This window comes from Leucoraja erinacea, chromosome 29 (genome assembly GCF_028641065.1).
Source record: "Leucoraja erinacea ecotype New England chromosome 29, Leri_hhj_1, whole genome shotgun sequence".
Taxonomy (NCBI): Eukaryota; Metazoa; Chordata; class Chondrichthyes; order Rajiformes; family Rajidae; genus Leucoraja; species Leucoraja erinaceus.
In genome coordinates this window covers 3,574,312-3,600,804 of record NC_073405.1, presented here as the reverse complement: position 1 = coordinate 3,600,804, position 26,493 = coordinate 3,574,312, and the positions used below count along the sequence as shown (strand labels likewise).

At 50.0% G+C, this 26,493-nt stretch overlaps 1 protein-coding gene across 2 annotated transcripts in view; it reads left to right on the top strand.

Moving 5' to 3' along the window:
- Nucleotides 1-26,493, top strand: part of LOC129711009 (dedicator of cytokinesis protein 7-like) — a 162,511-nt gene that overhangs the window by 107,449 nt on the left and 28,569 nt on the right. Inside the window, exons 24-33 of one of the 2 annotated variants that reach the window (XM_055658351.1) lie at nucleotides 1,379-1,510; nucleotides 5,910-6,023; nucleotides 7,734-7,880; nucleotides 9,898-10,022; nucleotides 10,867-11,021; nucleotides 14,773-14,897; nucleotides 19,659-19,835; nucleotides 20,680-20,812; nucleotides 23,537-23,636; nucleotides 26,085-26,181. In XM_055658351.1, the coding sequence (XP_055514326.1) occupies nucleotides 1,379-1,510; nucleotides 5,910-6,023; nucleotides 7,734-7,880; nucleotides 9,898-10,022; nucleotides 10,867-11,021; nucleotides 14,773-14,897; nucleotides 19,659-19,835; nucleotides 20,680-20,812; nucleotides 23,537-23,636; nucleotides 26,085-26,181 (1,305 nt within the window). Of the gene's footprint in view, nucleotides 1-1,378; nucleotides 1,511-5,909; nucleotides 6,024-7,733; nucleotides 7,881-9,897; nucleotides 10,023-10,863; nucleotides 11,022-14,772; nucleotides 14,898-19,658; nucleotides 19,836-20,679; nucleotides 20,813-23,536; nucleotides 23,637-26,084; nucleotides 26,182-26,493 lie in introns of both variants that reach the window. The other variant, XM_055658350.1, reaches the window with a different exon arrangement.

Genomic DNA, 26,493 nt, shown 5'->3' with positions numbered 1-26,493 from the left:
TCTGCACTAGTCCCACCTGCATGCGTTGGGCCCACATCCCTATCAATGCACCTGTCTAATTGCTTCTTAAAACGTTGCGATCGTCCCAGCCTCAACTACCTCCCCCGGCAGCTCGTTCCAACCTTTATGTGAAAATGATACCCCTCGGGTTCCTGTTGAATCTTTCCCCCTTCACCTTAATTCATGGCCTTCTCCCAAAGAACCACACCTACAGCGTTTAGAAATGTGGATTTTGTTACTAAGGTAGACAAAAGTGCTGGAGAAACTCAGCGGGTGCGGCAGCATCTATGGAGCGAAGGAAATCGGCAGCGTTTCGTCCCGAAACCCTTGAAGGAAATAGGGAACGTTTCGGGCCGAAACCCAAAGGGTTTCGGCCCGAAACGTTGCCTATTTCCTTCGCTCCATAGATGCCGCTGCACCCGCTGAGTTTCTCCAGCACTTTTGTCCACCTTCGATTTTCCAGAGTCTGCTGTTCCTTCTTAAACCAAATGGATTTTATTACTACTGGGTCTGTTGCTGCAAACTTCATTCTGCTCCCAGTGTGAAACACTGCCGTTCTGCCCAGCCGCACAGATGTGAGACAGATGTTCTTTCTGGCACAACTCGGCTGCGGCTCAGTCAGTAAACCCGGAGAGAGAGGAAAGGGAATTAGGTTGCAAGTGGAACCCAGGCTGTATTCTCTCTCTACAAAGCATCCAGAGAACCCGCCTCCACCGCCCTCTGAGTCAGAGAATTCCACAGACTCGCCACTCTCTGTGAGAAAACGTGTTTCCTCGTCTCCGTTCTAAATGGCTTACACCTTATTCTTAAACTGTGTGGCCCCCTGGTTCTGGATTCCCCCAACATCGGGAACATGTTTCCTGCCTCTGGCGTGTCCAAGCCCTTAACAATCTGATATGTTTCAATGAGGCCCGCACGGTGGCGCAGTTGCTGCCTCACAGCACCAGAGACATGGGTCCGACCCCGATTACGTGTGCTGTCTGTACGGAGTTTGCACGTTCTCCCCGTGACCTGCGTGGGTTTTCTCCGGGTGCTCCAGTTTCCACACACACTCCAAAGACGTGCAGGTTCGTAGGTTAATTGGCTTGGTGTAAAATAATAAATTGTCCCTAGCTTATAGGATAGTGTTAGTGTACGGGGTGATGGCTGGTCGGTGGGCTGAATGGCCTGTTTCCACGCTGTATCTCTAAAGTAAAATTAATGTATCTTTTCTACTTTGTCTGCTTATTGACTGAGCCAGTTTCCGGGCAACTGAACCTTCTCTTGTGATCATCCACATATGAATCATCTTCATCGGTTTTTGGAAGCCGTGACTATTTTGATTCCAGATTGACGTCGTTGCCAGTGGTAACCCCCGCACCCTTCTTTTAACTTTCAGGTCAAAAGCATGAGTCAGTACGTCTCGGACACAGTGGGATGGAGTTCCCCTCGCAGCCTGAGGTACCCGGAGCATTTCCCCGGCATCATCTACACCCTGGTCAACATTGGCACCGAGTTTGTGAAACATCAGGTGGGTCCGTTGCAACAGCATCCAGTTCAGATTCAGATTCAACTTTAATTGCCATTGTGTACAGTACAGAGACAACGAAATGCAGTTAGCATCTCCCTGGAAGAGCGACTTACAAAATTCTTAAGGGGTTGGACAGGCTAGATGCAGGAAGATTGCTCCCGATGTTGGGGAAGTCCAGGACAAGGGGTCACAGCTTAAGGATAAGGGGGAAATCCTTTAAAACCGAGATGAGAAGAACTTTTTTCACACAGAGAGTGGTGAATCTCTGGAATTCTCTGCCGCAGAGGGTAGTTGAGGCGAGTTCATTGGCTATATTTAAGAGGGAGTTAGATGTGGCCCTTGTGGCTAAGGGGATCAGAGGGTATGGAGAGAAGGCAGGTACGGGATACTGGGTTGGATGATCAGCCATGATCATATTGAATGGCGGTGCAGGCTCGAAGGGCCGAATGGCCTACTCATGCACCTAATTTCTATGTTTCTACGTTTCTATAGAATATGATTTCAATAAATAAATCTATTTACATGTTTACAGACATAGTGTTTTTCCTGTGGGAGGAGTGTCCGGGGGGGGGGGGTGATTGGCAGTCACCGAGGTACGTTGTTGAGTAGAGTGACAGCCGCCGGGAAGAAGCTGTTCCTCGACCTGCTGGTCCGGCAACGGAGAGACCTGTAGCGCCTCCCGGATGGTAGGAGGGTAAACAGTCCATGGTTGGGGTGAGAGCAGTCCTTGGCGATGCTGAGCGCCCTCCGCAGGCAGCGCTTGCTTTGGACAGACTCAATGGAGGGGAGCGAGGAACCGGTGATGCGTTGGGCAATTTTCACCACCCTCTGCAATGCCTTCCGGTCGGAGACAGAGCAGTTGCCATACCATACTGTGATACAGTTGGTAAGGATGCTCTCGATGGTGCAGCGGTAGAAGTTCACCAGGATCTGAGGAGACAGATGGACCTTCTTCAGTCTCCTCAGGAAGAAGAGACGCTGATGAGCCTTCTTGACCAGAGTTGAGGTATTGTGGGTCCAAGAGAGGTTCCAGCTCGCCGCCACCCGACACTGCGGCGTTGCCTGCACGATAACGCCACGAGGCCATCATTTCATATTTCATGTCGTTTGTGTATTTATGACCATTGACAGATCGATTTCCCTCCTGTATTGTATCGTATCGCATCGTATAAGACATAGAAACATAGAAACATAGAAAATAGGTGCAGGAGTAGGCCATTCGGCCCTTCGAGCCTGCACCGCCATTCAATATGATCATGGCTGATCATCCAACTCAGTATCCTGTACCTGCCTTCTCTCCATACCCCCTGATCCCCTTAGCCACAAGGGCCACTTAAATATAGCCAATGAACTGTGGCCTCAACTACCTTCTGTGGTAGAGAATTCCAGAGATTCACCACTCTCTGCGTAAAAAATGTTTTTCCCATCTCGGTCCTAAAAGATTTCCCCTTTATCCTTAAACTGTGACCCCTTGTTCTGGACATAGGAGTGGAATTAGGTCATCCGGCCCATCGAGTCTACTCCGCCATTCGATCATGGCTGAGGATAAAGGGGAAGGATAAAGGGGAAATCCTTTAAAACCGAGATGAGAAGAACTTTTTTCACACAGAGAGTCGTGAATCTCTGGAACTCTCTGCCACAGAGGGTAGTTGAGGCCAGCTCATTGGCTATATTTAAGAGGGAGTTAGATGTGGCCCTTGTGGCTAAGGGGATCAGGGGGTATGGAGAGAAGGCAGGTACGGGATACTGAGTTGGATGATCAGCCATGATCATATTGAATGGCGGTGCAGGCTCGAATGGCCGAATGGCCTACTCCTGCACCTAATTTCTATGTTTCTATGTTTCTATCTATCTCTCCCTCCTATCCCCATTCTCCTGCCTTCTCCCCATCACCCCTAACACCCGTACTAATCAAGAATCTATCTATCTATCTATCTCTGCCTTAAATATATCCACTTAAAGCACTTGGGCCTCTGCATCCTTCTTTGGCAAAGAATTCCACACAATCACCACCCTCTGACTGAAGAAACTCCTCCTCATCTCCACTCTTTTTTTTAATAATCTTTTTATTAGAGGCAGGTACACATCATATTAAAATCATTTCATGTATATCATTCCTACATTACTAATATTATCAATTGAAATTAACACTGATTCTAGTATTTTTTTAAATATAGATAGAAAATAAGACAGAGAAATAAAAAAAAGAAAAAAGCATAATAAAGAAGAATGGAATAATTGACTAAAAATACAACTTTGGAGATAAGTTCGTAAATGATAACGTATAACTTTTCATCTGATCCTTAATTCGAGTTTCAGTCAGGTTCACGTGCCGAGCCAGTCTGCCCCTTCAAATAGTCAATGAATGGGGACCATATTCTGATAAAAAGTTCTTGTTTGTCCAGTCTGATTCTTTCCAAGTGTCGGGTCTCCGACATTTCCACAATCCACATTCTCATCTCCACTCTAACTGCACGTCCTCTCAGTGCGAATGTTGTGCCCTCTGGTTGCACACGCTCCCGTCACTGGAGTCATCCTCTCGACATCCGCTCTTCCTTGGCCTTTCATTACTCAGTGGGTTTCACTCAGATTCCTCCCTCGTCCTCCCAAACGACACGCTGGTCTGGCAGTGCAGCTTCTTCAGGTTTCCTGGGCAAAAAGACTGCAGGTGCTGACATCTGGAACAAAAATCAGTAAAGCATTGTTGTACTCCACTTTGGAACAAAGGCTTTATATAAAGCGTTGGAGTATTACATTCCGGAACAAATGCGTTTTATAAATCACCGAGGCGTTCTATCAAGGAAGAATGTGAGCAAGGGGGACGGTGTACCTGTGGCTCAGCAAACAGCCCATTGGTCACTTTTGGGAGATTGATTAGTTTGACTGGTTAACCATCGATATACTGCGGTAAATTATTTACTTACAGAGGTGTCAGCTCCAAAAACGCATAGATCAAAAATATTCGTAAAACACAGAGTGCCTATCCACCTTTAGACTTCACTTTAGACTTTAGAGATACAGCACGGAAACAGGCCCTTCGGCCCACCGAGTCCATACGTCCAGCATTCACCCTGTACACCAGGGGTCACCAACCTACGGCCCCCGGGCCGAATGCGGCCCGTAACCCGGAATCATCCGGCCCGCAGGCAGATTTTTTTCCCCGTAATCATCTGGCCCGCCAGAGCGCTGAGCGCGGCCAAACTCTGGCTGTAATGCATCCTGCGCATGGCCGCGCACCTTCTGTGAACACGTGACTTGATGCCTGCCATCCGGGGCGGGATCCATGTGTACACGTGATAGACGTGGCCCGCCATCCGCTCACAGATGCGTCCCGGCCCCTATGCAGAACAAGGTTGCCCACCCCTTGCTGTACACCAACACTATCCTACACACACTCGGGACAATTTACACTTATACCAAGCCAATTAACTCACAAACCTGTATGTCTTTGGAGTGTGGGAGGAAGCCTGGGCACCTGGAGAATACCCACGCAGTGACAAGGAGAAGGTACAAACTCTGCGCAGACAGCACCTAGAGTCAGGATCGAACCCAGGACTCCGGCGCTGTAAGACAGCAACTCTACCGCTGCACCACCGTGCTGCCCTGTATGCCTGCATGATTATTCTCCAACATAGGGATTCCCACTCCACAGGAAGATAGAAGTCACAAGATGGTTACTGCCACAGTCAGGTAAGCTCAGGTCCAGGATAGGTGGAGTGCTGACGGAGAGAAGCAATTCGTAGGGTGGCAAAGATCTTTCAGGGGTCGAGGAAAGAGCGTTCACGTCGCGGCCCTGTTTCCATCAAAGATCCTACAGCGGAGCAAGATAGACCACTCCTGCTAAATGCAATGGGCTGACGTGTAGTACGCAACGGAGCGGAACGTGGGCCTTTTTTTTCATCCATTTCAGTAACCAGACCCGACCCGCAGTGTAATCAACGTTGCGGGGGAACAGTTTGTGTTAATAAATTATAATTCAGAAAATTACCCAAAGAAATTTTAATTTTAACGAGGATGTTTCCGTAACCGGCTTCCGTCTCCGCACTAGTATCTTTGCTCCGCTACGGGATCTTTGGTGCGGGGACGGAGACGGGAGCGGAGACGGAAGCCGGTTACGGAAATGGGGCCGAAAATTACCCGTGAATCTGCCCATGGACCGTACTACGTCTTTTTCGTCGACTGTTCTAACTTGCTCGCTGTCGGATCTTTGGTTTACACCACCACACACAAGAAGCGACAAGCCAGACACCATTGTATGCAGATGCCGAGACGTGTGTTCAGCTCTGGCTGTACAACTTCTAATCTTGTGTGGGGACTCGATAAGGAGAAGAATTAAAGGAGTGATAGCACATTAAGTATCTTTGTTGTCAAGTAACCGGGGGACTTTGCATTTCTTCAGGATCCTGAAATTACAGATCTGACGAACCTGAGCCTTGGGTTTTTCCTGAATGACCTCCTGTCTCTCATGGACCGAGGCTTTGTCTTTCGAATGATCAGCCACCATCACAAGGAGGTAAGGGCACTGTGCAGCCGGGTTTGGTTAAGCCGGCTTTCTGACATGTTGCTAATGAATGATTAAAGGTACCTCTAGCGACAGAGGAACATGGAAAAATAGGTGCAGAAGTAGGCCCTTCGTGCCAGCACCGCCATTCAATATGATCATGGCTGATCATCCTAAATCAGTACCCGGTTCCTGCTTTCTCCCCTATATCCGCTGATTCCGTTAGCCCTGAGAGCTCTATCTAACTCTCTCTTGAAAACATCCAGTGAATCGACCTCCACTGCCTTCGGTGGCATAGAATTCCACAGACCGCGCCACCATGCCAAGTATACCAAACACTCCCAAAACAGTGCAGCTTAAACCCAGCAACACAGTACAACATGCACGCCTAACCTGAATACAACTGCACAATAGACAATAGACAATAGGTGCAGGAGTAGGCCATTCGGCCCTTCGAGCCAGCACCGCCATTCAATGTGATCATGGCTGATCATCCCCAATCAGTACGTTGTTCCTGCCTTCTCCCCATATCCCCTGATTCCACTATCTTTAAGAGCCCTATCTAGCTCTCTCTTGAAAGCATCCAGAGAACCTGTCTCCACCACCCTCTGAGGCAGAGAATTCCACAGACTCACCACTCTCTGTGAGAAAACGTGTTTCCTCATCTCGGTCCTAAATGTCCGACCCCTTATTCTTAAATTGTGTGACCTCTGGTTCTGGACTCCCCCCAACATGGGGAACATTTTTCCTGCATCTAGCCTGTTGAATCCCTTAAGAATTCTATATGTTTCTGCAAGATCCCCTCTCATCCTTCTGAATTCCAGTGAATACAAGCCCAGTCGATCCATTCTTTCATCATATGTCAACGGGATAACAGGAATAAATGACTTAATGAAGGTTTAGGTTAGAGACACGGCGTGGAAACAGGCCCTTCGGCCCACCGAGTCCGTGCTGACCAGCGATCCCCACACACTAACACTCCCCCACACACAACAGGGACAATTGACATTTATACCGATGCCAATTAACCTACAAACCTGTACGCCTTTGGTTGGTTTGGTTAGAAACCGAACATCTCGGAGAAAACCCACAGGGGGATCGTACAAACCCCGTACAGACAGCTCCCGTAGACATGATGACTGGCGCGGTAAGGCAGCTACTCTACCACTGTGCCACCCTGCAGGTGCAGGTCCAGTTTCATGTATAACCATATAACAATTACAGCACGGAAACAGGCCATCTCGGCCCTTCTAGTCCGTGCCGAACACTTATTCTCCCCTAGTCCCATCTACCTGCATTCAGACCATAACCCTCCATTCCTTTCCCGTCCATATAACTATCCAATTTATTTTTAAATGATAAAATCGAACCTGCCTCCACCACTTCCACTGGAAGCTCATTCCACACAGCCACCACTCTCTGAGTAAAGAAGTTCCCCCTCATGTTACCCCTAAACTTCTGTCCCTTAATTCTCAAATCATGTCCTCTTGTTTGAATCTTTCCTACTCTCAATGGGAAAAGCTTATCCACGTCAACTCTGTCATCAGATAGTGATGATTATGTAATCATCAGATATTTGGGGTATTGCGTGCAGTTGTGGTGGACATGTTACTGAGTGTGCAGAGGTGATATTTGATGCTCCTACACACTGCCCTCAGTTACACATGGAATCCTCTATGTGTTGCATCCATGCCTTGTTCACCCCCAGCTCTCTGTGTTCAGCTTTCAGACAGAGAGGACAACCGGCCTCACCTCCAAGACCAACGCATTGAGTTCCTGAGGATCGTCTGCAGCCACGAACACTTTGTCATCCTGAACCTCCCACTCACACCAAGCGTTGAGACATTGGACAGCGGTGACCAGACGGAGGTAAGGCAGCAACATGTGGAAACCCCCAACAGGCCAATGTAGCGGTCCTTTAGATAGACACAAACAGCTGGAGTAAAGGGCCTGTCCGACGAGCATGTGACTCCAAGCGGCAAGCGCGACCTAACGTGGTCGCTTGAGCCGTACGGCCTCGCTTCGATCGCTGGAGCCGTATGGAGTTGTGCGGAGCTGGTCCCGACATCACGCGGGGCTCCGATAAACAGACCGCGTTCAAAAATTCCGCGCGGCAACGGCTGCCGGCCCGGAGCCGCCTCGATACCGTACATCACGTGCGAACTTCCCGCGGACTTAGCACGAACTTCACGTCACTCACTCGACCTCCGCGCCGCCCCTGCTTCCGGTTTGGTCGCGCTTGCCACATGCAGGTCGCATGCTCATGGGACAGGCCCTTAACTCAGCGGGACATGCAGCATCTCTGGAGAGAAGGAATGGGTGACGAGTGACGTCGAGACCCTCCTTCAGCTCAACAGTCTGAAGAAGGGTCTCGACCTGAAATGTCCAACTCTACAACCACATCCTACTTATCCAATTTCAGGTAGTCCCTACTTTCTCCTCCCCTTCCCAGCTCTCCCTCAGCCCACTGGCTCCACGTCTTCCTTTCTTCTTCCCCCCCCTCCCCCCCACCCTCACATCAGTCTGAAGAAGGGTTTCGACCCAAAACGTCGCCTTTATCCTTCGCTCCATAGATGCTGCCGCACCCGCTGAGTTACTCCAGCATTTTGTGTCTATCTTCGGTTTAAACCAGCATCTGCAGTTCCTTCCAACATGTATCGGTGCTTTAATTTAGTTTAGACGTACAGTACGAAACAGGCCCTTCGGCCCACCTAGTCCTTGCCGACCAGCGATCACCCTGTACACATTAATACTATCCTACTAACACTAGGGACAATTAACCTACACACCTGCACGTCTTTGCAGTGTTGAAGTAAACCGAAGATCTTGGAGAAAACCCAAGCAGGTCACGGGGAGAACGTGCAAACTCCGTACAGACAGCGCCCGTAGTCGGGATCGAACCGGGGTCTCTGGCGCTGTGAGTGCTGTAAGGCAGCAACTCTACCGCTGCGCCACCATGCCGCCCTTCAGTCTCTAGTATACCAAGTATACCAAGTACTCCCAAAACAGTGCAGCTTAAACCCAGCAACACAGTACAACATGCACGCCTAACCTCAATACAACTGCACAATAGACAATAGACAATAGGTGCAGGACTAGGCCATTCGGCCCTTCGAGCCAACACCGCCATTCAATATGATCATGGCTGATCATCCCTAATCAGTACCCCGTTCCTGCCTTCTCCCCATATCCCCTGACTCCGCTATTTTTAAGAGCCCCATCTAGCTCTCTCTTGAAAGCATCCAGAGAACCTGCCTCCACCTCCCTCTGAGGCAGAGAATTCCACAGACTCACCACTCTCTGTGAGAAAACGTGTTTCCTCGTCTCCGTTCTAAATGGCTTACTCCTTATTCTTAAACTGTGTGGCCCCTGGTTCTGGACTCCCCCAACATCGGGAACATGTTTCCTGCCTCTAGCGTGTCCAAGCCCTTAACAATCTTATATGTTTCAATGAGGCCCGCACGGTGGCGCAGTTGCTGCCTCACAGCACCCGAGACATGGGTCCGACCCCGATTACGTGTGCTGTCTGTACGGAGTTTGCACGGTCTCCCCGTGACCTGCATGGGTTTTCTCCGGGTGCTCCAGTTTACACACACACTCCAAAGACGTGCAGGTTCGTAGGTTAATTGGCTTGGTGTAAAATAATAAATTGTCCCTAGCTTATAGGATAGTGTTAGTGTACTGGTCGGTGGGCTGAAGGGCCTGTTTCCACGCTGTATCTCTAAAGTAAAATTAATGTATCTTTTCTACTTTCTCTGCTTATTGACTGAGCCAGTTTCCGGGCAACTGAACCTTCTCTTGTGATCATCCACATATGAATCATCTTCATCGGTTCAACAAACAAAATGTGCTTTCAGCTTAAACGGAAACGACTTCACTTTTTCAGGATGCCGGCACAGATGAGTCAACGGTCGAAATATTCAGGCTTTCCAGGACATTTCGTCAGCAACACTTTTTAATTGGGCTGCTCCTGGAGGAGATAGCCAATGTGCTGACCACTGACTCAGAGAGGTGAGTGGGGCCATGGGTGGGTCCAGGCACCGCGGCTCTGAGCAACACACACTCATGCACTCACACTCACTTTCAATTCCACACTCACACTCACTTTCAATCTCACACTCACGCACTCACACTCACACTCACCCACACCCTCTCTCACACTCGCACACACAGTCACACTCACTTTCAATCTCACACTCACGCACATTCTCTCACACTCACACACGCACTTACACGCTTAAATGCACGCACACAAATGCACCCACACTCACTTTCAATCCCACACTCGAATATGCACTCACACACACACACACACACACACACACACTCACTCACACACATGCACGTGCATGAACAGACTCACACAGATGCACACACTCACCCACACACACTCACTTTCAATCTCACGCTCGAATATGCACTCACACCTGCACTCACACACACACTCACACACATACACACACTCACACACATGCACGTGCATGAACAGACTCACACAGATGCACACACTCACCCACACATACTCACTTTCAATCTCAGGCTCAGGCATGCATGCTCACATACTCTCACTCACACACGCACACTCATACTCACACACACACAAGTGCAGTCACACTAACTTTCAATCTCACACTCAGACACACACTCTCACACGCGCATGCACAAGCACAGGCACAAACATGCACACGCACAATACTCACACACTTTAGCACACACTCACACACAACATAAAGCACACACCCACACGCGCACACACATTAACACTCGCACAGGCGAGACACAAAGTACACAATCCCGCACACGTGCATGAACACACGTTGCGTTTGGTTGCCAATTGATGTTGCTCTTCCAGCAGGTTGATCAGGCGGGAGGCGGTGAGCTTGCTTCACTGCCTGCTGGCGTCCCACGATGGGGACCGGAGGTTCGGCAACCGCGGGGCCAAGGTGAAGGTGGCGGCCTTGTACCACCCGCTGCTGGACATCATCCTCAACAGTCTCCCCCTGCTGGCAGGTAAACCGTGCGAGTGGGCCCGGGGAGGGTGGGTGCAAATGAAACCGTGGGGAGAGGCAGCGCCGTCTTGTCAGCTTAAAAAAGACACAAAGTGCTGGAGTGACTTCATGTGCGGTGCGGTGGCTTACAACGCCAGGGGTTGAAACCCAATGGGAAACCATCAGATCCCTTACAACAGGTTCGATCCTGACCACGGGTGCGGTCTGTATGTTCTCTCTGTGACCGCGTGGGTTTTCTCCGGGTGCTCTGGTTTCCTCCCAACAATGCAAAGACGTACGGTTTTGCAGGTTAATCGACTTTTGTAAATTGTAAAAGAGCTAGTGTACGGGGTGATCACTGGTCGGCACGGACTCGATGGGCTGAAGGGCCTGTTGCCACGCTGCAGCTGTAGAGCCTAAACTCAGCAGGTCTCAGCATCGGGGAGAACATGGACAGGTGACGTTTCGGGTCAGGACCTTTCTTCAGACTGAGGAAGGGTCTCGACCCGAACCGTCACCTATTCCTTCGCTCCATAGATGCTGCCTCACCCGCTGAGTTTGTCCACCTGTAATCTGTGATGGGGTGGAGTTAGCTTCGGTGGCACTGCTTCACTGCCTATGCCTTGATGGATGGAGGGCATGAATATATTGGCAAAGATGTGCAGGTTTGTACTTTAATTGGCTTCCGTAAACTGTCCCAAATGCATAGTGTAAGTGTGCGGGTGATCGCTGGTGGGTGCGGACTGGATGGGCTGAAGGGCCTGTTTCCACGCTGCATCTCTAAGCAAAGGTCATAAGTGATAGGGGCAGAATGAGGCCATTCGGCCCATCAAGTCTACTCCGCCATTCAATCATAGCTGATCTACCTCTCCCTCCTGACTCCATTCTCCCGCCTTCTCCCCATAACCCCTGACACCCACACTGATCAAACTGTGCAGTGAAAATGGAGTAGACAATAGACAATAGGTGCAGGAGTAGGCCATTCAGCCCATCGAGCCAGCACCACCATTCAACGTGATCATGGCTGATCATCCCCAATCAGTACCCCGTTCCTGCCTTCTCCCCATATCCCCTGACTCCGCTATTTTTAAGAGCCCTATCTAGCTCTCTCTTGAAAGCATCCAGAGAACCGGCCTCCACCGCCCTCTGAGGCAGAGAATTCCACAGACTAACAACTCTCTGTGAGAAAAAGTGTTTCCTTGTCTCCGTTCTAAATGGCTTACGCCTTATTCTTAAACTGTGTGGCCCTTGGTTCTGGACTCCCCCAACATCGGGAACATGTTTCCTGCCTCTAGCGTGTCCAAACCTTAACAATCTTATATGTTTCAATAAGATCCCCTCTCAACCTTCTAAACTCAAGAGTGTACAAGCCCAGCCGCTCCATTCTCTCAGTATATGACAGTCCCGCCATCCCGGGAATTAACCTTGTAATGGTGATTCAGTGATGCATTATTTCCAGTTATCCTGCTGCTCTGTCCATGCTGTGAGTCATGCTGTGTGCGTGTACGATACCACAAAGACTGCCGTCTCACATCTCCCTGTAAAATGGAACAAAAAAACAGGACCTGAAACGGGTTGCTATAATGGGCAGTGTTATATCAAAGTTATACTGGACAGTGTTATACTGGGCGTCACGGACTCGATGGGCTGAAGGGCGGTGATGCTGCGGTAGAGTTACTGCCTCACAGCGAATGCAGCGCCGGAGACCCGGGTTCGATCCCGATTAGGGGTGCTGTCTGTACGGAGTTTGCACGTTCTCCCCGTGACCTGCGTGGGTTTTTCCCCGAGATCTTCGGTTTCCTCCCACACTACAAAGACGTACAGGTTTGTAGGTTCACAAAAATGCTGGAGAAACTCAGCGGGTGCAGCAGCATCTATGGAGCATCTGCAGTTCCTTCTTAAACAGGTTTGTAGGTTAATTGGCTCTGAGATAGAAACATAGAAACATAGAAAATAGATGCATGAGGAGGCCATTCGGCCCTTCGGCCCTTCGAGCCAGCACTGCCATTCATTGCGATCATGGCTGATCGTCCCCAATCAATAACCCGTGCCTGCCTTCTCCCCTATACCCCTTGACTCCACTTGCCCCTAAAGCTCTATCTAACTCTCACTTAAATCCATCCAGTGACTTGGCCTCCACTGCCCTCTGTGGCAGGGAGTTCCACAAATTCACAACTCTCTGGGTGAAAAAGTTTTTTCTCACCTCAGTCTTGAATGGCCTCCCCTTGATTCTAAAGATCTTTGCACTCCAAAGACGTACAGGTGTGTAGGTTAATTGGCTTGGTAAATGTACAAATTGTCCCTAGTGGGTGTAGGATAGTGTTAATGTGGGGGGGTCGCTGGTCGGCGCGGACCTGATGGGCCGAAGGGCCTGTTTCCACGCTGCATCTCTAAGCAAAGGCCATAAGTGATAGGGGCAGATTGAGGCTTGGAGGCGTGGAGGTGTGTGTGGGCAGGTGGGCCTGTTTCCGTGCTGTATCTCTCTAAACTAAACTGAAGGGTGGAAGCAAATGGGGGCATGGGTCATGGGAAGCTACAGATCGTGGCTCAGCGGTAGTCAGGCCCGACGGTTGAGGGTTTGATGGTTTCTATCTCACCGCGGGTACCAAGCTGCAGTGAAAGACATTTCTTGCATGCAGCACAGCAAGACGATCACCAAACTCAGGCGGATTGACCTGAAGTTGTGAAACACACTTTATATAAAGGAACCAAAGAGATGACAGAACATGTTTGTGTGGGCCGTGAGATAGATGGAGTAATCTCTGGTGAAAAGGAATAGGTGACGTAGGTCTCAACCCAAAACGTCACCCATTCCTTCTCTCCAGAGATGCTGCCTGTCCCGCTGAGTTACTCCAGCATTTTGTGACTATCTTTAACATTATATTTGTTATTTATTGAACTTTTTCTTTTTTTTCCCCCCCGTTATATACAATGTTTACATATTCACATATTCTGTTGTGCTGCAAGAAGTTAGAAGTTCATTGTCCCATCCAGGACACATGACAATAAAACACTCTGGACTCCCTTGAGAGATTCTATGGTCTAGTGTGTCTTTCAGCCTGGGAACTGTTGCAATAATTATGGCTGATACTGAAGATTGTTCCTATTTATATCTGACTTTACTAACTCTGTGACCAATCTACAACGACCCATTTCAAGAATAGAAGAGTCCTGTGTTCAGTTCTGGGCACCATGTCACAGGAAAGATGTCGTCAAGCAGGAAAGGGTACAGAGAAGATTTATGAGGATGTTGCCAGGACTAGAGGGTGTGAGCTATAGGGAGAGGTTGAGCAGGCTGGGTCTCTATTCCATTGAGGGCAGGAGGATGAGGGGTGATCTTATCGAGGTGTACAATAATCATGAGAGGAATAGATCGGGTAGATGCACAGAGTCTCTTGCCCAGAGTTGGGGGAATCGAGGACCAGAGGACATAGGTTTAAGGTGAAGGGGAAAAGATTTAGAAATCTGAGGGGTAACTTTTTCACACAAATGGAGTAGTGATTATTTGGAACGAGCTGCCAGAGAAGGTAGTTGAGGCTGGGACATTTAACATCCTAATATTTAAGAAACAATTAGACAGGTACGTGGATAGGACAGGTTTAGGGGGATGTGGGCCAAACATAGGCAGGTGGGGCTAGTGTAGATGGGGCATGTTGGTCGATGCTGGCAAGTTGGGCCGAAGGGCCTGTTTCCACACTGTATCACTGTTTGACAATCTCCATTTTCTCAGCCTGTGCTTCCTCAACATTGCTTCTCATTGTGTTTTTTTTTAGATTATGACAACTCGAGAAGAAAATTGCCCAAGCCCTATTCCAACCCCAGGGATGCCTCCAGCCTGATTATAACATCGGCAGTTGTGACAGCCCCAACGAACAGACACTCGGCCCCCATCTCAGGGGTAAGCTGGTTACATCTTTGTAGCCCCCCAGCATGTCATCAGTCAGAGCTGGTGCATAGCGGGTAGCTTCTTGCCCCGACTCCAGCAGCACAAGCCAGCACGTTAACCTTCCCTTCCCATGCAGGAACGAACTGCAGATGCTGGTTTAAACCCAAGAAAGACACAAAAAGCTGGAGTAATTGATATGATATATGCCATTTATTGTCACTATACATGTACAGTGAAACTGAAAGCTGCTCGTACTCAGTGCATACATACAATTTAGTACAAAAAACAAAACAGAAAAAAAAAAAAAAAGAAGGCCGAGAAAGGTGGGGGGGGGGGGGGGGGGATAGGTGCACAATTTCTGCGGCGCTACATACATATATACATATATACAGATGGAATTCCGGGTGTTGGGCAGTGAAGTCAGTGCATGTGTGAATTTGAATTAATAGTAGTTATAATTCTCGGAAAGCAACTATTTCTGAGTCTATTTGTCCTGGATTTGATGCACCTATAGCGCCTTCCAGAGGGCAGCAGGAAGGCGCTATAGGTGCATCAAATCCAGGACAAATAGACTCAGAAATAGTTGCTTTCCGAGAATTATAACTACAGGTGCACAACCTTTTATCCGAAAGCCTTGGGACCAGACACTTTTCGTAATTCAGAATTTTTCGGTTTTCGGAATGGAAGATTTTTAGCGTAGATTTTAACGGCTGGCTCAGTGGTAGAGTGCTCGGCTCGTATCCGTAAGGTCGCGAGTTTGCGCCTCGATTCCGGCAGTTACTCGATCGCGAGTTTGAGTCTTCAATGTAGGTTTTTCTTGCAGAATAGGAGAGAATAGGAAGGGTTAGGCTGTGATCCTTCTCTGCGAGATGATCTTAGTGCGGGAGACAAGTGTAGGAGAGGTGTACTGAGTGTGTGGGCAGAACTTTGGGAAGTGATTGCCCACCATTCTCAAAAGCCGCTGTGTCTTCCTGTCCCTCCAACTCCAGAGGAATCCGCTCCCCGATGGGCCGCTACGGCGACAAAGTGCAGTTCGCCCCACAGCCGCGCGCGAGCGCGCGCGCGCCGCGCGCGCGCGCGCCGGCGGGCGCGCGACGCGCGCCGCGAGCGCGCACGGCCGCGGCGCGCGCGGCTGGGCCGCGCGCCGCGCCGCGCGCGCGCGCCGCGCGCGCCGCGCGGCGCGGGCGAGGCGCGCGCGAGCGCGCGCGGCCGCCCGGCGGGGCGGGGCGCGGCGCGGGCGCGCGCGCGCTCGCGCGCGCGGCGCGCGCGCGCTGCGCGCGCGATGGCCGCGCGCGGCGAGGCCCGGCGCGGCGCGCGCGCGCGCGCGGGGGGCGCGCGCGCGCGGCGCGCGCGGCGCGCTCGCGCGGCGCGCGCGCGCGGGCGTATCGGGCGCTGTGGGACGCGCGAGCGCTTTTCGCGCGCTGGCTTCCTCGCGGGAGCGGCATTGGTGGTCTCTCAGCTCCTGTCCAGGGGATGACGGAGACGTCAGGACCAACAAGAACCCGCTCCCCGATGGGCCGCTACAGCGACAAGTGGCAGTTCACCCACAGCCCGAGCTGCGCCCCCTCATCCGCAACCCGGGTTCCTCTGGAGTTGGAGCGGGGCTGGGCTAGAGTTGCTGCTGGCTGTGAGTCTCTGGGATCTCCGTGCTTGCAGTCGGTGTCCCGTTGGTCCTGACGTCTCCGGTCACCCCCCTGGAATGGAGCTGATTTTGGGAACTGTACCGCCCTTGCCCCCTCCCTCTGCAACTGCAAACAACCCCACAGTTCCCAGTCTCAGCTCCTGTACAGGGGGGTGGCCGGAGACGTCACCGCCCGAGCCATCAGCTTCTGTCCCTACGGGGACAGCGAAGAGCTTGTTCCTCTGGAATTGGAGCGGGGCTGGGCTGCTGCTGGCTGTGGGTCTCTGGGTTCTCCGTGCTTGCAGTGGGCCTGGGGGTCGGTGTCCCGTTGGTCCTGACGTCTCCGGTGACTGGCACTAGCTCCGACGTGAAGACAGTGCAAAGCCCCCGCGCCGGTGCAATGGGCGGGGAGCTGGAGAGGGGAGGGAAGGGGTCACACACATGGCCTGGAAGCAGAGGGGTGTAGGTGGGGTGAAACTGAAGGGAGCAACAATTTGCTGCTGCCTGCCCGCTGAGTTAAAAAAGTTCCCACGCAAGACTCACGATACACTGTGTATCGTGAGTCTACCGTGGGAACTTTTTAACCTCAGCGGGCAGGCAGCAGCAGATTGTCAATTATTAACCCTCCCGCGCAATATACCCTCACCTTCTCTTTTATGAATGGGGCTTTAGTTCCCCTTTCTTCGAGGACCGACCGGAGGTTGCGCTGTCACCTCTGCGGGCCGCCCTCCGTGAACGTTTTCAAGGACCTTTCTTCAAGGACTGAAAAAATGTCGCTATTCGGAGGTTTTCGTTATTTGGATCTTTGGATAAAAGGTTGTGCACCTGTACTATTAATTCAAATTCACACATGCACTGACTTGACTGCCCAACACCCGGGGTCAGGCAGCGGGGTCAGGCAGCGTCTCTGGAGAGAAGGAACCTGGGTCGAAACCCTTCTTCAGACTGACCTTGTGCGGGGCAATGCTGGTTAGCGTGGACTCACCCGCTGAGTTTCTCCAGCATTTTTATCTACCTACTGATTTTACTGATTTGACTTTTTTTCGCGTCTAACCCCACGTGACAAGTCATTGTGAATCTCATTGCTTGTATGCCTAAGGTATACGAATAGTCACCACATAAAGGGCCCTGACAAAGTTGCAAAGCACCACAGCGGCAGGTCCCTCTTTGTTCGTTCACCCCCCCCCCCCCCCCCCCCCCCCCCTCACAGCGCCCCCCCACGCCGGTTCCTCCATAGTTCTTTCCAGGGAGCTGTCATCAAGCTCCTATTGCTGACGGAGCATATTAGATGATACCCACATGTGCACGTTGCAGCTAAGGATCTCTCGCCGAGATCGCCAATGTGTGGAGCTCCATCCAGCCCGGCCTGTTAGAAACATAGAAACATAGAAAATAGGTGCAGGAGTAGAGGCCATTTCGGCCCTTCAAGCCAGCACCATCATTCAATATGATCAGGGCTGATCATCCAACAGTATCCCGTACCTGCCTTCTCTCCAGACCCCCTGATCACCTTTAGCCACAAGGGCCACATCTAACTCCCTCTTAAATATAGCCAATGAACTGTGGCCTCAACTACCTTCGGTGGCAGAGAATTCCAGAGATTATCCACTCGGAATCGGAAGCCGCGGTCTCCGGTAAGGAAGCGGCCGTTTCCGGGTATCCCAAGCCGCTGAGAGGGTTCTCCCGACGCTGGAGCACCATCACCCAGCGAGAACGGCCTGGAACATTGGGCCTCTGTAGCGACGACTGCGGAGGCCTCAATAGGCCCGACTATGGGTGGGCATGGACAAGGGGATGGGGACTGGACTTTGTGCCTACCCTCACAGTGGGAACCACAGCACACTGAGGAAGGCCCATCTGTCTGCTAAACTGCTGGAGTCTTTCTACCGCTGTTCGGTGGAAAGCATACTGACTTACTGCATAACTGCCTGGTTTGGGAACTGTTCAGCAGCTGACAGAGCAGCTCTCCAGAGGGTGATAACATAGAAACATAGAAACATAGAAATTAGGTGCAGGAGTAGGCCATTCGGCCCTTCGAGCCTGCACCGCCATTCAATATGATCATGGCTGATCATCCAACTCAGTATCCCGTACCTGCCTTCTCTCCATACCCCCTGATCCCCTTGGCCACAAGGGCCACATCTAACTCCCTCTTAAATATAGCCAATGAACTGGCCTCAACCACCCTCTGTGGCAGAGAGTTCCAGAGATTCACCACTCTCTGTGTGAAAAAAGTTCTTCTCATCTCGGTTTTAAAGGATTTCCCCCTTATCCTTAAGCTGTGACCCCTTGTCCTGGACTTCCCCAACATCGGGAACAATCTTCCTGCATCTAGCCTGTCCCACCCCTTAAGAATTTTGGAAGTTTCTATAAGACCCCCTCTCAATCTCCTAAATTCTAGAGAGTATAAACCAAGTCTATCCAGTCTTTCTTCATAAGACAGTCCTGACATCCCAGGAATCAGTCTGGTGAACCTTCTCTGCACTCCCTCTATGGCAATAATGTCCTTCCTCAGATTTGGAGACCAAAACTGTACGCAATACTCCAGGTGTGGTCTCACCAAGACCCTGTACAACTGCCCAGGGTATCATTGGAGTCCCCCCTGCCCCCTCTGGAGGACATTTACCACTCCAGATGCCGCGGCAGGACCGGTAATATCGTGAAAGACATTACACATCCTTGTCACCACCTTTTCACGCTGCTGCCCTCAGGAAAAAGGTACCGGTCGCTAAAGTCAAGCACTGCCAGACTCAAGAACAGCTTTTACCCATCAGCAATGTTGGAACTGAACTCCCTCGGGAGCGGGTTATGGGGAAGGAGGGGGGGGGGTGGGAGAGAGTGTTAATTTATGTAAATGTGAATCCATGGGTGGGTTTGGGGTGGAAGGGAGTGTAACAAGTATGAGTATGTGAATGAAGTTCTTTTAAATGGAGAGTCACAGTAATCTCGTTATATGTGACACATGCAATAACCATAAATTCTGATTCTGATTGTGGGGAGAGTTTTTATGTTTTAATGTTAAACTTCTTTAATGCTATGTTGTATTATTTTTATTAGTATTAGTGTGCTGCAAGGACATCTGAATACGGGGATTAATAAAGTATTTATTATCATTATTTTTTTTTCTCCCCCCCTCCCCCCCTCACTCGCAGCCTCCAGCTTCCATCATGTCAGCGGAACTGACCCAGACCGTCTTGTTCTGCTTTCTGTGGGTTCTGAAGAACGCCGATGAGGCAGCCCTTCGGGAGTGGATCGTGGACCTCCCCGCCCAGCAGCTGCTCGGCCTGCTGGACCTGCTGGACCTGTGCGTGTCCACCTTCGATTACGAGGTCAGAGGGCCGGAGAAGCCATCGGACAAACCCGTTAGCAACTTACTTTTGTTTTGTTTCGTCCATTTGAGAGAAACGGCGCGGAAACAGGCCCCACGGCCCCACCGGGCCTGCCCCGACCTGCGATCACCCCGTACACCAGCATTATCCTACACACGTAGAAACATAGATGCATGAGGCCATTTGGCCCTTCGAGCCAGCACCGCCATTCATAGAAACATAGGAAATAGGTGCAGGAGTAGGCCATTCGGCCCTTCGAGCCTGTACCGCCATTCAATATGATCATATAACCATATAACCATATAACAATCACAGCACGGAAACAGGCCATCTCGGCCCTACAAGTCCGTGCCGAACAAATTTTTTTTTTCTTTCCCCCCTTAGTCCCACCTGCTTGCACTCATACCATAACCCTCCATTCCCTTCTCATCCATATGCCTATTTATTTTTAAATGATACCAATGAACCAATCATGGCTGATCATTCATCGTGATCATGGCTGATCATCCCCAATCAGTACCCCGTTCCTGCCTTCTTCCCATATTCCCTGACTCCACTAACTCCAAGAGCCCTATCTAACTCTCTCTTGAAAGTATCCAGAGAACCGGCCTCCACCGCCCTCTGAGGCAGAGAATTCCACAGACTCACAACTCTCTGTTCCGTCCACACTCTGAGAGACGTACAGGTTTGTGGGCCAAGTTGCTTTGGAAAAAAATTGTTAAATTGTCCCCTAGTGTGTGTATGATAGCGTCAGTGTGCGGGGCGGGGCGGCACGGACTGGGCGGGACGAAGGGCCAGCTTCCCCGCTGTATCCCTAAGCTAAAAAGACTGCGTCTGTTCGCAGGGCCAGCCATCCACTGAACAGATCAGCAGTGTCGTTTACCGCAAGTCGAGAGACATGAAGTTGCGGCTGGAGAAGACCATCTTCGGAACCACGGGAGCCCGGCGGGAAATGATGAGGCGTCGGGAATACCCAGGTACGGTTCCCGTGTCCCTCGCTTCGAACAGCATTCCATCTGCCCCTCGTTCCGTCGGTAATGGCCGTGATCTCATCTCGTGGACGTACCCACTCTGCACCTCAATGCAGATTATGTAAGAAAGAACTGCAGGTGCTCAAGTTCAAGTTCAAGTGAGTTTATTGTCATGTGTCCCTGTATAGGACAATGAAATTCTTGCTTTGCTTCAGCACAACAGAACATAGTAGGCATTTACTACAAAACAGATCAGTGTGTCCATATACCATAATATAAATTTATACACACATGTGAAAAAGTGCAAATAACAGATAATGGGTTATTAATAATCAGAGTTTTGTCCGATCCAGGTTTAATAGCCTGATGGCTGTGGGGAAGTAGCTATTCCTGAACCTGGTTGTTGCAGTCTTCAGGCTCCTGTACCTTCTACCTGAAGGTAGCAGGGAGAAGAGTGTGTGGCCAGGATGGTGTGGGTCTTTGATGATACTGCCAGCCTTTTTGAGGCAGTAACTGCGATAAATCCCCTCGATGGAAGGAAGGTCAGAGCCGACGATGGACTGGGCAGTGTTTACTACTTTTTGTAGTTTCCTCTCCAGGGCGCTCAAGTTGCCGAACCAAGCCACGATGCAACCGGTTAGCATGCGGTCAGACTGTGCACCTGTAGAAGTTAGAGAGAGTCTTCCTTGACAATCCGACTGTCCGTAATCTTCTCAGGAAGTAGAGGCGCTGATGAGCTTTCTTGATAATTGCATTAGCGTTCAATTGCAAGGTGCTGGTTTGAATCGAAGGTAGACACAAAATGCTGGAGCAACTCAGCAGGTGAGGCAGCATCTCTGAAGAGAAGGAACGGGCGACGTTTCGGGTCGAGACCCTTTCAGTTCGTCGTCCGTTCCTTCTTTCCAGAGATGCTGCCTCACCCTCAATGCTGGGGGATTGATAAAACACTTGTTTACTCCATCTGCTGGCCCCACAGCAGAAGCGTCCATGTCGGTATCGAACCCGGGTCTCCGGAGCTGCAAGCGCTGGAAGGCAGCAACTCTACCGCTGCGCCACTGTGGCGCCCTGCAGCGCATAAACAGGCCCTTCAGCCCATCGGGTCTACGCCAACCAGCACCATCCTACCCACCAGGCACAATTTCACACATTTGTACCAAAGCCAATGAACCAACAAACCTGTACATTCTTTGGAGCGTGGGAGGAAACCGGAGCACCGGGAGAAGTAGGGTTGCTATATAAATGCAAAATGCAAGAGGTTTACCTCAGCAAGCTGCCTGAGTTTGTTGAATATGGAATCATTGCAACTAGCAAGTTATTTGGAGAATCTTTGTATTTTTCCCCACATTTGCAGAATGTATACCAGGTCAGTGTGTAACAAATACTGGGTCTGCTTCACTATTGAGGTGGCTGCATCTTAGATATTACCCCTCGATGCAGAACGTGCAGTCAGTGTGGAACCCCTAGCCTGGCCAAGGCTTGTGTGTCTCATAGCTTAGATGTTAGTTCAGTTTGGAGATACAGATACAGCGCGGAAACAGGCCCTTCGGCCCACCGAGTCCGTGCCGACCAGCGATCCCCGCACATCAACACCATCCTACAAGTTACATTTACACCAAGCCAATTAACCTACAAACCTGTACGGTCTTTGGAGTGTGGGAGGAAACATAGAAACATAGAAAATAGGTGCAGGAGTAGGCCATTCGGCCCTTCAAACCTGCACCGCCATTCAATATGATCATGGCTGACCATCCAACTGAGTATCCTGTACCTGCTTTCTCTCCATACCCCCCCTGATCCCTTTAGCCACAACTCCCTCTTAAATATAGCCAATGAACTGGCCTCAACTACCTTCTGTGGCAGAGTGTTCCAGAGATTCACCACTCTCTGTGTGAAAAATGTTTTCCTCATTTCAGTCCTAAAAGATTTCCCCCTTATCCTTAAACTGTGTGTGGCCCCTTGTTCTGGACTTCCCCAACATCGGGAACAATCTTCCTGCATCTAGCCTGTCCAACCCCTTAAGAATCTTGTAAGTTTCTATAAGAAAAAAAGAAGAAAAAAGAAAAAAAAAGAAAAAACTGTCACGGTTCCTACTGGTTTGGGCGTCTAATATCAAATTATAATCTGATGTTTCGATGCAGTTTGTTGATTGTGAATTAGGAATTTATACACTCAGGACATTTTTCCTCGATTTTTATTTTGGGAAAATATAATTGGTTTCTATTTCAAATGTTTTACACGGTTACCTAATCACAACTGAAGTTAACTCTTTTAAAAACACGTTGTTCTTGCAATTTATCATTTACGCGTTTAAAAATAAATGTCTGTGAAAACCAATTAGTAGAATATAGGGTAACCAGCTATGACCATGTGTAACTATTTTCCTGCATCTAGCCTGTCCAACCCCTTAAGAATTTTGTAAGTTTCTATAAGATCCCCCCCCCCCCCCTCAATCTTCTAAATTCTAGCGAGTACAAGCCGAGTCTATCCAGTCTTTCTTCATATGAAAGTCCTGCCATCGCAGGAATCAGTCTGGTGAACCTTCTCTGTACTCCCTCTATGGCAATGGTACAGAAGATCTCGGAGAAAACCCACGGGGAACGTACCGACTCCATACAGACAGCACCCGTGGTCGGGATGGAACCCGGGTCCCCGACGCTACTCTACTCTCTCTGCCGTTGCGCCACCCTGTCCTTCTCTCTCTGTATGTCTCACCTAGTTTATTTGTTTCAGGAATTGAGAAGTTATTCACCGGGGTGAACGCGGGTCTACAGGAGAAGTTACGCTGGAGGAAGGACCTGACCCAGTGGCGACAACCTGTTGGCAGGGACAAGTAAGGACGCCCTCCTGCATCAACCTTTGTGTTATTGTGCATCGTGTACTTTATGTATGTGTTGTATCTCATAGAGTGATGCAGCGTGGAAACAGGCCCTTCGGCCCAACTTGCCCACACCGCCCAACAATGTCCCACTTGCCTGCGCTTGGTCCATATCCCTCCAAACCTGTCCTATCCACGTACCTGTTTAACTGTTTCTTAAACAATGGGATAGTCCCTGCCTCATCTACTTCTTCTGGCAGCTCGTTCCATGCACCCACCACCCTCTGTGTGAAAAGGTTACCCCTCAGATTCCTATTAAATCTTTCCCCCTTCACCTTAAACCCATGTCCTCTGGTCCTCGATTCCCCTACTCTGGGCAAGAGACTCTATGGCATCTATTCCTATGGGTGGAATTCATGGCCATAGATGGCTGCGGAGGCCAGGTCATTGGATATTGTTAAGGCGGAGATTGACAGATTCTTGATTAGTATGGGTGTCAGGGGTTATGGTGAGAAGGCAGGAGAATGGGGTTGAGAGGGAAAGATAGGCCATGATGGAATGGCGGAGAGGACTTGATGGGCCGAATGGCCTAACTGTTCCTAGAACTTATGAACTTATGAGGGCATTCTATTGCATATGATGTTTAAGAAGGAACTGCAGATGCTGTAAAAATCGAAGGTAGACAAAAATGCTGGAGAAACCCAGCGGGTGAGGCAGCATCTATGGAGCGAAGGAATAGGCGACGTTTCAGGTTGAGACCCTTCTTCAGACTGATAATCTGAAGAATAGTCAGAGGGTCACAAGCGAGGTAGATAGTAGTTCAGCACTGCTCGCTGGTTGTGGTAGGATGGTTCAGTTGCCTGATAACAGCTGGGAAGAAACTGTTGCTGAATCTGGAGGTGTGCGTTTCCCATGTGTGTGACCGTGTGCACATGTGTGGGTGCCCGTGTACGTGTTTGTGCGTGTGTGTCTGCCTCAGAGGGTGGTGGAGGCCGGTTCTCTGGATGCTTTCAAGAGAGAGCTAGATAGGGCTCTTAAAGATAGCGGAGTCAGGGGATATGGGGAGAAGGCAGGAACGGGGAACTGATCGGGGATGATCAGCCATGATCACATTGAATGGCGGTGCTGGCTCGAAGGGCCAAATGGCCTACTCCTGCACCTATTGTCTATTGTCTATTGTCTATTGTGTACTTGTTTGGGCACGAGACTTTGTGTGTGTGCATATTTGCGTGTGCAAATATTTATGGAGGCACTTTTTTTTGCATGAGCGCAGGAGGCACGGGTTTGCTTGCACGTCTCCAAGTGTGACTGTAACCACTGCACGCTTGCCTGCTTCCCCTTTCAGTTCATTCCTATTATTGCTGACTAGGTCATTGTGGGCAACTTCTGACGCTGTCGCGTTTGATTACCCGAAGCCAACTAGGGTCACAACAGAAACCAGAGTTCAGTACAGTTTAGTTTATTGTCCCGTGTACCGAGGTACAGTGAAAAGCTTCTGTTGCGCGCTAACCAGTCGGCAGAAAGACAACACATGATTACAATCGAGCCGTCCACAGTGTATGGATACATGATAAGGGGAATAACGTTTAGTGCAAGGGCTGACTATCTCTGGCCACTGTCAGCTTCTGCTTGAGTTTTAATGTTAGTTGTAGAGATGCAGCGTGGAAAACAGGCCATTCGGCCCACCGGGTCCGTGCTGACCAGCTACCCCCGCACATTAACACTATCCCACACACACTAGGGACAATATGTTACATTTACCAAACCAATTCATCTACAAAACCTGTACGTCTTTGGAGTGTGGGAGGAAACCGAAGATCTGGGAAATAAACTCACGGGGAGAACGTGCAAACTCCGTACAGACAGCACCCGCATAACCCGGGTCTCCAGCGCTGCATTCGCTGTAAGGCGGGAACTCTACCGACATGCCACCGTGACCGCCATGAACATAATGGATGCACAGAGTATACCAACATTCCTTCTCTGAAGCTGGAGATTAATTTTATTCTTCCAGCTTCCCCCTTGTCCCCCAACTCTTTAGACTTTACTTTAGACTTTAGAGATACATCGTGGAAACAGGCCCTTCGGTCCACCAGCAATCCCCTGTATACTAGCACATTTTGCATATTTTGTATATTTTTAAGGCAGAGATAGACAAATTCTTGATTAGAGTGGGTGTCAAGGGTTATGGGGAGATGGCAGGAAAATGGGATTGGGAGTCAGCGAGTCATCGAGTAGACTCGATGGGCTGAATGGCCTCATTCTACTCCTATAACTTGTGAACTTGCATCAGCGGTTTCCCGGGAAGGTTAGTCTCCGTGCTATCATGGGGACCATGGTTTCCTGTGCATTATTAAGCCAGTAGCCTGGATGGATCGGATCCGATCCTGCCTTCGCTAGTCATGGTCTTCTCCTTACTCTGACACTAACCCAGTGCCTCTTTGCTTATTCCCGTTACGTCAGGGTGAAGTTAGAACTGGAGGAGGAAGCCTTAATCAATGGAAACCTGACTGTGGAAACCAACATGATTGTGTTGGACACTCTGGAGCTGTTAATCCAGGTATGAAGTTGTGCGATCGCCTCCATAACAAAGGAAACAGGTGCAGGAGTAGAGGCCATTCAGCCCTTCGAGCCATCACTGCCATTCAATATGATCATGGCTGATCATCCAAAATCAGTACCCCGTTCCTGCATTCTCCCCATATCCCTTGATTCCGTTAGCCCTAAGAGCTAAATCTAACTCTTCTTTGTAAACATCCAGTGAATCGGCCTCCACTGCCCTCTGTGGAAGAGATTTCCACAGATTCACAACTCTCTGGGTGAAAAAGTTTAAGAAAGAACTGAAGATGCTGGTAAAATCCAAGGTAGACAC